At 35.7% G+C, this 13,542-nt stretch overlaps 1 protein-coding gene across 1 annotated transcript; it reads right to left on the bottom strand.

The window, feature by feature from the left end:
* Positions 1 to 132: 132 nt before the first annotated feature.
* Positions 133 to 13,110, bottom strand: LOC145613213 (vesicle-fusing ATPase-like). The gene is made up of 22 exons (XM_081668274.1): positions 12,953 to 13,110; positions 12,381 to 12,540; positions 11,371 to 11,466; positions 11,193 to 11,277; positions 10,907 to 10,957; positions 9,731 to 9,898; positions 9,423 to 9,577; positions 9,231 to 9,339; positions 6,191 to 6,290; positions 5,966 to 6,021; positions 5,249 to 5,314; positions 5,074 to 5,156; positions 4,816 to 4,949; positions 4,255 to 4,465; positions 3,931 to 4,062; positions 3,788 to 3,848; positions 3,637 to 3,696; positions 3,311 to 3,369; positions 3,143 to 3,230; positions 1,459 to 1,581; positions 830 to 895; positions 133 to 623 (listed from the first exon to the last, which is right to left on the bottom strand). Exons 2-22 carry the CDS (start codon positions 12,536 to 12,538, stop codon positions 480 to 482), a joined length of 2,205 nt encoding a protein of 734 aa, XP_081524400.1. The 5' UTR covers positions 12,539 to 12,540; positions 12,953 to 13,110; the 3' UTR covers positions 133 to 479.
* Between the last annotated feature and the right edge of the window lie 432 nt (positions 13,111 to 13,542).

Raw genomic sequence — 13,542 nt, forward strand, 5'->3', positions numbered from 1 at the left:
AGTTTTAGCAGAGAAATAAAGTGCTGTGACTTTTGAATAAGAAAAAGATATTGCATCACTAAAGCTGTAATGATACAATTGGTTAATATCGAATTTCAATGTTATAAGAAGTGATACATGATACTCCGATATTAATTACAGTAAAACCATTGCACAATCAATTCACACAGATGAAATGGCACATAGACTCAAAAGATACATGATTTTAAGATAACTAAACATGCCAACTAAGGCCATTTATCCTAATTTTAAAAGCTTAACTTCTGACAAAACTGGTGAAAAAATGGCAGTACATAGGTATACGCACCAGCTAACTACAAAACCATGGTAAGACACTAGGACCATTAAAGAGTTCAAAGAAAAAATAAAGGGTGAAAGAATATAATAATTAATAATTAATTACAGATCCAATCTGATTAATACCGTTAAAGCAAAGACTCGTGAAAAAATCAGTGCAATAACATGCTGTTTAGTGTGAATCAGTACCGGACAAGGTCCTGAAGACATTCATAAAAGTGAGAAATGTCAATCTTTTCTTGGCCAGAGTAAATGGCTTCTGCTTTACCTCCTTGTTCACCTTGAGCAGCCATTTCAATTAGCATGTACACTTTCTTAATTGGCATCTGCAAAATGACAAACAGAAATGAAAAAAGATGAAAAATCGAGGGGCAACAAAAACTTTTGGCCACAGATAACGTCAAACTCAAGGTCCCTTCCACTTACGTCCTAAGAATCCTTGATGGAGTATAAACTATAAGCTACTCTAATGTAAGACAAAGTCATAGTTAAAATCAATGCAGGGAAGAAAACTGATAAAGGATGAACTTACATCGTTTAGGGCCTCAGCAGCAGAATCTATGTCATCCTCTGAGAAGACGTTTAGTTGCTGCAACACCTGAGCAAGGAACGAGAAAAAAAACACGAGAACAGATTTAAGAACACAATCAACATAGAAAAAGACGTGAGCTTTACATGGAAGTGGAGCAACTAGCACCCATATCTTTTGTTTTTGCACTGGCAAACCTTTATACATCCTATATCCTAAATGTCTATAAAGTTTTCAATTGCACATGCTAACCAGATAATAACCCAAAATCATTCGTTATGCAATCTACCTACCAGGCTACCACATATATAGCCAGAATAGGATAACACCACTCATTAAAAACATACAGGACATCCAGACCTCATTCCGGCATTACGCCCCAATTTTACCTAATTCGTGGTATGTTTGGTACATAAAATGGGCATGGTGACACAACTCACTACCTGATTGGTCAAACTAGTCTAAAAATGTACCATTGTACCATGATTGTAACATTTATTTACCACTCAGTTGATTTGTACTATATTCTACATTCAAACCCCAAAAAGACGTACTTTCTTTCCAACATGCTCCACAGAGAAGCCCCAGATCAACTTTAGATCATGTTTTTACATGGAGAAAGATTAGCTAACCTTCCGTGCATCTTCAGTTTTCAAAGTTGGGACATTATAGGTGACAGAGAATGCATCACGAATGCCAATTGAATCCAAGAAACCAACTTCACTGGTTGTCCCTAACACAAGAAGTTTCTTTCCCTGGAGACAAATGATCAAGTAATGAGACTTAAGATATGGAATAATGCACTGACATACAGCACAGCAGCAGTCAATGGTAAGGGAAAAAAAATGATATCAGAGTTACTATGATTCTCATAAAGGAGTTCTAAAACAATCAACTAAGTTTTCTATTTGGGGGAAAAAAAAACTAGATAAAATAAATTTCTACCAGATTAGTCTCTATGGACAATGCTAAAACGAACAAATTGTAATCACACCATCCTTTTGAGCCCCCACACACTTTCATCATATCATTAATCCACATTATAAGTCCAAAATCTGATTTACACACATTTGGAGCACATGACCAATACACCAGAGACAGAAAGATCCCAAGTGAAAATAAAACACGCCACCCAGGGAATAAACTTGTTCATCCATCCCAAGGTCCAAACTAGATTATAATACACACACGCTATTGACAAGTTAAAATCATCGTCTCTCACAAAACATGGTAGCAAAGCAACGCCGCCCTCTCCTCTCCTCAACTGAATTTCTCTCCATACTAGCCCTTTAATACCACAATGTATAGCACATATATAAGAATTAAGACTAATCTTAAGGTTTCAAACTCGATTATGCTGCTCAACTTTAGTGGAAGAACAAAGACCAGTTGCTCTCACAGGGTAGTATCTCGAGTACCATTCCATTTAGGTGTATGAATATGATCTCAAGGAAAGAGCTATACACTACTTTTGATTTCAAACTTCAATCCACAATCAAGTCATGAGTTGATATTCAATACACAACTATGGATCATGGAACCATGCTAAGGTCATCTCATAATAGCTTCCTGTTCAATGTCTCTTACAGGTATAAATTGCAGCTACTACAGTAAATTACTACATAATCTACGGACACTATACTCATTCACAAGCATGCGAAAGTTGGCTATGAGTGGACCTTAAAGCTGCAGAGGACGTTAAGTGTAGACGTGCTAACAGAGTAATAGGTATACTTCCTATTAAAACATGCATGAATTTGCTAAAATCACATGATATTTGCACTCTTGCCACTTTACACTCACAACAATGGCCCAACAATAAATAAAGGCTAAATACAGCATAATTGCGACAGAAACTGCAATATTCGTTACAAGGGGATTGGGGATCATGATAAGCAAATTGTGATTACAAATATTACATTACAGAGGTCAGGGAAAAAATAGACCATAGGGTTTTCCAATAAACTCACACATTTATCGCTCAAGAAAATAATATTCGTCAGCAAATGACAGAAGTGAGTTTTTTCTGCACCTATACAGTTGCTTTTGAGCAACTACAGGCTTTTAAGCTAGTCTTCAAGGTTATTGTCAAGGCAATCCAAATTAGATGGATCTAGTTTCTTTTAAATGATATGGGATCATAATTAAACTAAGTTGTTAACTGTTGGGAAAAAAACAAAAGGGAAGAACATGGAGGGAAGCTAGGAACCTACAAATAAGTTGATAGAAGAAACTTGAAAACAGACAATTAGTTAGAAACTTCTGCATAGGGGGTAAAAACTAATCTTAGAGCATAGAGAATTTCAAGAGACACACCAGTGGGGGAAGTCGTTTCAAGAGGACCATCAATGTTTGCGAGATGATATTTGAAAACCGAGGGCCAATAGCCACATATTCTACAAGCCTGCAGGATAGTATTGAGTTTATGATCCAACAAAAAGAAACAAAATTAAAGGAATAAAAATAAAACATTGTCAAAGTCACCTCTCAATGTCATCTAGTATTATTACACTCAGCGGTGACCTATAAGCATCTTCGAAGACCTACAAATAAAAATTTAACCAAAGGTGCATAATCAAATATCAACAGCAGCAGTACCTAAGCGGCCAAAAATTACAAAGGGAAAAAGAAACATGGATGCCATAATGCTACATGCACTAATGTGGCAGTGGTGTGCTTGTACATGTGTAACACTAACAAGTATAGATACATGATAATGAAAATAATTAAAACATTCTGAACATAATTATTAATTACTATACTTCATTTCCATAACAGGTCAAAAACTAGAAAAAGTAGTAAAAATGAACCTTGACAATATGTGCACATTTAGTACTCTCACTGAGACCAATCATGGATTCCGCTGAAACCTACTCATTATTTACACAAACAGAAATAAAACATGTTACAGTCATGGATCTTGAAAAATGGCATGATCAAATCAACGAGTAGAGAACTTACAATCTTCACATACGGGAAATCACTACATATACCAACTGTAGCAGCCATTGCAGTCTTCCCACTAAACACAAACAAAATCAGAAAACTGTAAAATTTTATTCAAAAAACAGCAAGGAACAAGGGCAAGGGAATGTAATTATTACCTGCTACTAGGACCTTCCAGAAGACAAGTTAAAAGTGGGCTGCCTTTGCTAAGTTTTACTTGTTCTGCTAGCAGCATAGTGCGTTGCTGGATGTGCTCATGGCGTACACCACAATCCACCATTCCATAGAGCCTACAAGTTTTAGCAGAGATGTGATTATAAAACCTCTAGTAAAATAATATCTACATAATTAATAGGAGGCATGCTGATTACAGCCAATATATCACAGCTTCTAACCTACCAAATGGCAACGAGGTATTAGCCAAAGCTAAATATCAAATTAATATCCCATATGAAAGAGCCAAAAGATCCTTACTATCTTACCTGCATCGTTCAAGATCACCAGTAGATGCGCCAAATGCTGGTTTGACTTCTCCTATAGCTTCCAAAAAGTTGTGCATAGTAACTTTAATGTTTTCCTCATCCACTGGCTTGTTAAGGTCGTCCATGTTTAATTGCCGGTTCAGAGCATATGAGACAGCACTCTTAACAACACCTTCGAGCTCTGCTCCACTATAATTCTTTGTTCTTGCAGCTGCATTAATGCGTAAATAAATTTATACATACCCTTGACATCATATTACCAGATGTATAAAAGTTGTAGTGCTAAGATTAGGAAGCCTAAAAACATAGGAAAAAAAGTTCAGTTAAATAAAATATCCATCTTATAAGGGGACAACAGGCAAATGAAATTCAGAAGCCTACAGTAAATATTGTAACATCATTTTACCAAAATGCTTATGAAACTGAATGCCACAGGAGACAAAGAAAGTTATTTTCTACTGTCTAAGGCACATCAATGTGAAATTTTATCACCATAGTTCAATATAAAGCAACAAGAAGATGCTAGTGACCTCAAAAAGCATTTACAACCAACTCACATACCCAGTTCACCCAAATTGATGTCTGGTGCAAGGAAAGAGTTTTCTTTCATCTTGGTTGTATGTATTTCAAGAATTTGCAAACGACCAACTTCATCAGGTAGACTTATCTCCACTTGAACCTCTAAACGTCCAGGCCTGTCCAGAGAAAACTATCACCATGGCTATACAATAGTTACAAATTGACTTGAAAAGCGTAGCGGTTTATCTAATAGAAATGGAATGTCCAACAATGAAAAATCAGTAACAGCAAAGAGCTCACCTTAAAAGTGCTTCATCAAGCAAATCTTTTCTGTTAGTCATCCCAATCAACAAAACATTATTGAGTGCCTCCACCCCATCAATCTAAAAAGCAAGAAGCTATCAGCATATTGGCTATTCTACTTTTTATCTGTACAAACACATACTTAATTTTAGAAAGCCGGTCTTTAACCTACCTTGGTTAGTAGCTGGTTGACAATGCTATCATGAACACCTGTACCATCCCTAGTTGAGCCTCTAGACTGCAGATTTTAGAGTGAAAACACATATCAGAAACTTGATCTAAGCATACTCGAAAAGATCTGCAAAATCAAATTAACTTTTTCGTTTCCATGGTGACTATTGTACTTTCAATTATAATGTCCCAATTGAATGTCCTAATCCATAAGGGGTATTATCAGCATCAGTTTTGTTTTTTTATTTCAAGCTATCTCCACTGCATTTGTACATAATTGATCAAATCCCCCATCAATTAGTTCAATTATTGCACCAGCATAAGTAAGAAACATTAGGAGTCTAGGACAATAACAGATCGGAAAGACTTATGTAAATATAGAGTAATCAGAAGGAGAACACGATGTTTCATAAACAATGATTCAGGCAATCAATAAAGAATAACAGCGTGAACATCGATTTTCTGAAAAATGATGTGCTCAGTATGAGACAAGGGCTATCCATTAGCCAAATAAACTTTGTACACACATGATTGACTACAGCAACTAGGCAGATAGTGAGAGATGACAAATAGTTGTATAACGTGTGATGCTTCATGTGCAAACAAGCATGCACATGTGTGTAGTATCCAGGAAATAAAAAGTTAAAAATTGGAACCCTAGTCCCTAGGGTTATGACCAAGAACTACAAAAAAACTGTCATTGCTCTCAATGTCTTACCTTACAGATAGCATCTATTTCATCAAAGATAATAACATGCAAGTCACTTTGATCCCCTGAAAATTACAGTTTAAAAAGTGAAGCATTAAAAAAGAAAATCATACAATAAATAATGTACAAAAATCCATTACTTTCTTTTTGATAAGTGAAAAACTGACAATAGAGCCAGCACAAGTATAACTCCAAATGACACCAGCCATATGCAATGTATACATCCCACTCTACCTCGAGTTCTCTGGTCTTGCTCAGCATCAGCAAATAAATCCCTGATGTTCTTCTCAGTTTCACCAACAAATTTGCTTAACACTTCTGGCCCATTGACAATCTGGTAAAATGAAACATATAAGCCACAGCCATATGCAAATGTACCAATTCCCACTTCTAAATTTTGACTTCTGTAACCAAAGTATAGATTTTCCACAATCAAACTAGACTAAAACATATAGTCAGTGTTTTGAGGCTTCCAAAGGAATGTATTGTATTCAAAACAAAATATATTATTATTTTTTCACTCACATACCCCCTCTCCCCTAAAGGAGATCAAACTTACTAACATGAATCACTTATACTAGTGTACCTGTCCTTCACTGTCCATATGCAACATATCAAATTTCACAAAATACAAGAGGCGTGTACGAAAACGAGTAAATTGACCGTTCTAAGGCAAATTTGATGGTTCCACCCACCCAATTGGACTCCCGGAGGGTATTAGGGACCATAGTAAACATCTCGGCAATTTTTATTCCCGGGCAAAAAAAGGTCAAAAAATTTCAAAATTGAAGGCTTTTGAGGAATTTTTTATGTTACGGGGTCTGGTGGCGAAAAGTCTTGAGACCCTAGGGGATACATCTTAGGGTCATATAATGACGTTTGGAACCATATATGACCATCATATGTTGTCAAAAATGTCCGTGGTAGGCTCCAGTTCACGAAATCGGTGCAAGTTTCGAACGGGTAAATTGATCGTTTTAAGGCAAATTGAATGGTTCCACCCACCCAATTGGACTCTCGGAGGGTATTAGGGACCACGGTAAACATCTCGGCAATTTTTATTTTCGGGCGAAAAAAAGTCAAAAAATTCCAAAATCGAAGGCTATTATCCACGCTTTTTGAGGAATTTTTGAGGTTACGGGGCCCGGTGGCAAAAAGTCGTGAGACCCTAGGGGATACATTTGAGGGTCATATAATGTCGTTCGGAACCATATATGACCATTATATGTTGTCATAAATGTCCGTGGTAGACTTGAATTTAGGAAATCAATGCAAATTTGAAACGGGTAAATTGACTGTTTAAAGGCATATTGGATGGTTGCACCCACCCAAATAGACTCCCGGGGTGTGTTAGGGTTCATGGTAAGCATCTCGGCAATTTTTATTTCCGGGTCAAAATAAGTGAAAAATTGTCCAAAATGGAAGGCTATAATACACTATTTCGGATAATTTTTGACATTTTTTCAAAAAATTAGCTAAATGTGTTGGATGACTCTTGGAGTCATATAAGGAGGTTTGAAACCATAAGACATTGATAGAAATGTCCATAAAGTACCAACAACGGATTTTGACTCTATTTTGAAATTCATGAAATATAGTGATGTCATATAAGTGTAATAATGTGATGTGATGTGACTTTAGTAATGTCATATATTCATAATGATGTCATATAAGTGTATTGAAGTGATGTGACTTGGCTATAATGATGTCGTTAATGTATATAAGAAGTGATGTGGCTTGACTATAATGATGTCATATTATGTAAATAAATTTTTAATGATGTGATGTCATAATATGACACGAGTTGACAATAATGATGTCATATACACATTATATGCTATATATGATGTAATGTGCGTAAAATAGTGTTGTGATTTGACAATAGTAATGGAAATAAACACATTATATGATATGATGATTGATTTGACAAGAGTGACTATTCACTGTTACTATCTACATGTGTGTGTTGATTTGACAATAATGACTATTCATTGTTACTATTCACATGTGTGTTGATTGATATGATGTGTGATGTATTATATGAAGTAAATTAATATATTTGAACAAACTATTCATGTTTGTAATGTAAGTATCATATCTTATCTCATGTAAACAATCACCAACAACCCAAACTGTCCCCCAATCACCCTATTTTAGGGTCAATCACCATATTCTCGGTCCTGGTTCCAATCTGAAACCTCGAAAAAAGCATAATAAGGGAAATATGGGATGTAAAAACTGTTAAAACCCCATTCCCCTCTTATTTTCCCATCTTCTGGACTATTCAGCAAATTTTCATATTTTTCCAATTACCGCCTTTTTTCCCGTACTTTCCCCTTTTTGGGGCCCACAAAAAATATTTTCTGGAAAAATAAAAGTATCAAAATGAAGATTTATACCCAGTCTTTGGATTTCACCAAAAAAAAAGAGGTGTTATTATCACATTTTCACAAGTTTTGATCCATTATTGTGTGATACTGTTACTCAAGTATTCACTAAGATTTTACAAGAGGTACAATATAAAGCTCTATAGGGGAAGGTGGGCAACTCAATGTATATTCAATGTTGATTCCTACTCCGGACTAGAGGTAGGCTATGTGCATTGCTAGACGCTAGGAAAAAGGCACACAAAAATCTCACCGGGGGCAAGGCGGAAAATATGACGGTGTCAATGTGTCATAGCTTCGAGGCAGGGAATGTTGAGCCGGCCATATGCTTGGAACGATGCAGACGCGACCTCGAATCTATGAAGCCAATATTGTTCGTCTTGCCTTCGACTAAACGTCCCACCGTTGACGTTATACTTTATGTTAGTTTAGGGTGTTTTCAACTATATTTTCTCGTAATGACTTTTTGTTGTTGCAGGACTCGTAGTTCGGGGAAGCACTCGGCTCATTAATAAGACTTTGAATCAGAATCTCACTCCATCAATCAAATTCTAAATCACCAGGTTGAATAAGGGACTGAGATCAAAGTTCTATTGTCCAAGAACGGTAATAATTATGCGGAGAGTTGAACACAGGGAACGCTGGACGTCTCCTTAAACAGGGCATAAAACCTTCGCTAATTATTTTTATTTTTATTTTTATTTTTTTTATAAGCAGGAAGCAATGATTAAAAGTCTGGAATTTCAGTGGTCAAGAATTGAGATCAAAGGATCATCACAGTTCAAGTTGAACAAGCTGCAATTAAAAATAATCATAGTAGGATTGAATTTCTCAATGTTCCTCATTGTCTAAAGTATAAGAAGTCCATAAAAGTTCACTTGAAGTACCTTTGGATCCTTTCCATTTAACACCTTTCCTATCTGACGTGCCATCAGAGTCTTGCCAGTACCAGGAGGCCCATACAGAAGCATTCCTTTCACATGCTTGATGCCCAATCTACAACAGTCAATGTGAAATATGTATCAGTCATTTATGAAATCAATATTTCAACAACATACCAGCTAAAGCTAAAAAATTACTTGCTAGTGACATGGGGAGGAAAAACCCTAGAGGCAAAAGCTCTTCGAAATATATCTGCAAACTCTGCACTCAGACCACCTATACCAAGTGCCTTCAAATTGAATTCTTTATGCTTAAAAAGATTGCTGCTAGCTGATTCACGCTGATTGATTATCTGAAAATTACATAAAAAACTGTCATTCTGCAACAATTCTAACGATCATAAATAACTTCACAATATCAAAATATTAGAAAACTGGAAACATACAACAATCACTTGATCTGAAGCCTACTTCTAGCAGTATATGTTCAAGGATGAAGAGTTTACCTTTATTCCACTGCCTCCTGCTGCCTCAAATATGATATATGTGTCTGCTGACAGCATCCCTCTTTCAATATCTGAATTTTCCTGTCCCTCAACAACAGCCTGGTTGACTGTGAAAAGAAAATTATTCCCTAGGTACTCAAAAGTTACCTTCTGGCCCACTGTCAGGATCTGCATAAGGTCATTGGGAAAATATATTAGGTGTGCACTGGACAAGAAAGAAAACAAACAATATATCCTCTTCAACTGCAACTTCTCCAATACCGGAAAAGAGGGGGACATCCGAACATACCATCAATAATAGTCCTTGTTCTCATGTCATTTTATTTGACAAAAGATAACGAACTTAGCCAACACATTCATACGGTGTCCCAAAATAAAATTATCGACTTGTATGGGATTGTACCTTGGCCTTCACATATGTGCAAACTCAATTCGGAACTCATAAGTTTGGAGGTCCAATAATATCTACCAGTTAAACAATTTGCTTTTAAAACATGGGAAAGATTATCCCTCTTGTTTCCTCATACATGTTAAAATGTCATCATTGATTTCAAATCGGCAAAAGGCATTCCAGGAACTCAGGAAGATTGTATAACAATGTGAAATTGTGGAACTATAACAATTAACAAGTGAACATAATCCAGACAAACAATTTTAGACAACCTTTGTAGGGGAGGGGAAGCAAACTAAAAAGATGGAGGAGCTATAACTTACACTCTCTGAAATAAACAAATATATAACATGGTCTTCCATTTAAATGACAGTAGTCTATTAGGTGACGGCACAAAAGATGGGGAGGAAAGGCTGGTGCAACATTAGCATGCTCTTTCTGAAACCAGGAAGTTGGACGTTATGTTAGGTATGATGGCTGTTGACAATAATTTTAAATGTTTTGTTACGAAGGTCCATGAAATGTTAATTATTGCCAGAAGAAATGGGATTTAGACCTTCAACAATTATATGTTCAATCCTCTAGACCAAAAGTCAATAAATAAGGTCAAAACTATCTTTCAATACAATGAGGTGACATTGTCCTGATGTGCAGCAGCATCACAGATTAAAAGCTGCAAATTGAAACTCCAGATAGTTCGTAACATTAAGGGAAAAAAGGGGGTGGGGGGGGGGGGGGGGGACGGACTGGATTGAACAAAAAATAGGAAAAATCAACAAACTTGCCTGGTCAACAAGTCTCCTCTTTATCAATTGGGTCACAACAACAGCATCAACCTGACAACAAAAACATTTCAGGATTCATAGAAACAAAATGTATTGCATCAAAAATCAATACGTGTACAAGATAAAGACAAGTAAAAGTATCTAGTTCCAAAAATACCCACAGCAAAGAAAATTGAAGCATCAAGTTGCCAATACAAAAACATATCTTTCGAGAAGTAAGCGAAAGCATGAATCATTAATCTGCAGTAAAATCTAACAAAGTAACAAAACCTAAAAGAAAATTTACCTGTTCATCTCTTGCTTTTGCTTTGGACAAATAGTCCAATTCAAGAGTAAGCACTGTAATTTGATTATTCTGAGGAGGTATAAATCTACAAACAAATGCAAAAAGAAAAATATCATCACTGATGAAGTTTGAAAATCATCAACTGGTTTGAAATTATCAAATCATTAAACCACCTAACCTTTTGACAGTAATGAGATCCCCGGTGGAAACCCTCAGATACTTCCGTTGGACAGAATTAAGAGCTATGCTCCCACTGGGTATATCATCATGAGCAGTGGGCAGTAGTTAAGGAGAAAACAATGCTGAAAAAAGTTTAGGTAAAGAGCACAAAAAAGTTTAAAGAAACATTCCAAGATAACTCTCACATTTTGAAATATTATGCACACAAAGAACCATGGCTTGAAAGTCAGAGAAAAACTCTAATTTTTAAGTACAGAATGAGGCTAAAGATAAAAAACAAATAATAAATGATAAATGCCAATGATGAGAGATCATTAGATCCTAGGCAATCAACAAGAATCAAATTACATCATATGCACTTCAGCATTTAACGGAAATGCTAATCATAGTCAATCAAGAGTTGCTATTAGCGGTTCCTACTATCTTCAAACGTGTAATATACACTCCAGCTGCATGTTGCTGCGTCAGCATGCCTATAAGATATCCATGGTTTCTTCAAAGTCATATGAATACTCTTTATTCTTAAAATTTCAGTACACCTATACACTAAACCATCTAGCAGATACATGATGCAGATAGAGGAAGAGCAGCAAATAACAATTAGAAGAACAATTACGGTTACCAATTTTCTCGAACTAAAGAATTTGTAAATGCAGATTTTCTATGTTAGCAAATAACCTGCAAGTTTGTTATTGAGGTTGGCAAACCTCAAAATCGAGCCAAATCAAACAAAAGGACAAGAACACAATATTGTGACAACATTGCAACCTGAAGCCAAATAATTTGGTTGGCACATAAAATACGGATAGAAACAAGCAATCAACACAATACATTCCGTAGCAGAATTCACAAAAACTTCAAAAATAAAATCACATTTTCTACAACATAGCAAATAAGACAATGACAATCAAAAAACAAAATCACAATATAAAATCGGAGTAAAATTCAACAACTGGATTGAGCATAACAAATAGCAATTGAACAGTAAGACTGTAAGAGGAAGGATATCCAACTGAAAGGACCCAAGAATCGCCGACATAGGCAAAAACCACACGCGATCCAGGAGCAGCAAGACGGCGAAGATCAGCAACAGAGCAGTAGGCGAGATTAGTGGATACCAGATCTCTCGCCGGCGTGTTGGTGACGATCATAGTGTCATTCGCCATTTCTGTACAACAGCAAAGCTTAAGAGAGAAAAATATACAAAATGCAAAGGTCTTACAATCATATTATATCACAAACCATTAAAAAATCATGAAGATCAAAAACTAACATATAATTCATCACAAAATTGAGCTCAAAAAGTTTCGAATTGAGCATTATTTCAGGTCACTGAAAATGTACATCAGAGCAAGCATAATCCACTAAAAATTCGATTACACATCTAATTCGAGACATCCGACATTGATTTTGGATGTAATTCATAATTTTCTTCAAGTTCATGAAATCTCAGCACCAAAATGAACCCTAAATTTGATTAAAAACCCTAGAAATCGAAATTCGACATCAAAATCAACCGCAAAATGCAATGATTCACTTAAATTTCAACGCAAATGAATGAGAGAAAGCAAGTAAATTACCGCGAAACAGAATTGGATGAAAGAGAGAGAAATCGGTAGGAAAAACGCCGATAAATCGAAGGTGAGATGAGACGAAGGAAATGAAAAGAAGTTAAGGATTGAAATGAAGAACAGAGAAATAGAGAATAGGAATAAACTTAGTGACGAAGGAAGAAGATCTCGCGCAGACCAAACTTGTCTTTCATTTGTCTGAGACTTCTCTTCTCTCAACCTTTCCTTTTCTTTTTGTTCCCGCTGTTACGATTCTTTTTTTTTTAATTTTTTTAATTTTTTTTTTAAAATTTAAAGGAAGTATTATATACTCTATTTGTTGCGTTTTATTCACCTGAATTTCTGTAAATGGAATTACAAAGTACGAAAAGTATAAGTTGACGTCCCTTAAAAAAAAAAAGTATGAATTGATGTTCATATAAAAAAAAATGGTATGAATTCATGTTAATTAATTGTCCTAAGCTCCTAACCTATGTTATGTGTACTTGTAGGAGTATTATTTAAGACAATGCAAAGTTATGAGCATAACTCATCTAAATTGTGGGCCAAAGTATGAATGAAATGGTTTTGGACACCAAATAGGCCTTTTGAGGTCATTT

This window comes from Chenopodium album, chromosome 25 (assembly GCF_948465745.1).
Source record: "Chenopodium album chromosome 25, dcCheAlbu1.1, whole genome shotgun sequence".
In the NCBI taxonomy this organism is placed as follows: domain Eukaryota; kingdom Viridiplantae; phylum Streptophyta; class Magnoliopsida; order Caryophyllales; family Amaranthaceae; genus Chenopodium; species Chenopodium album.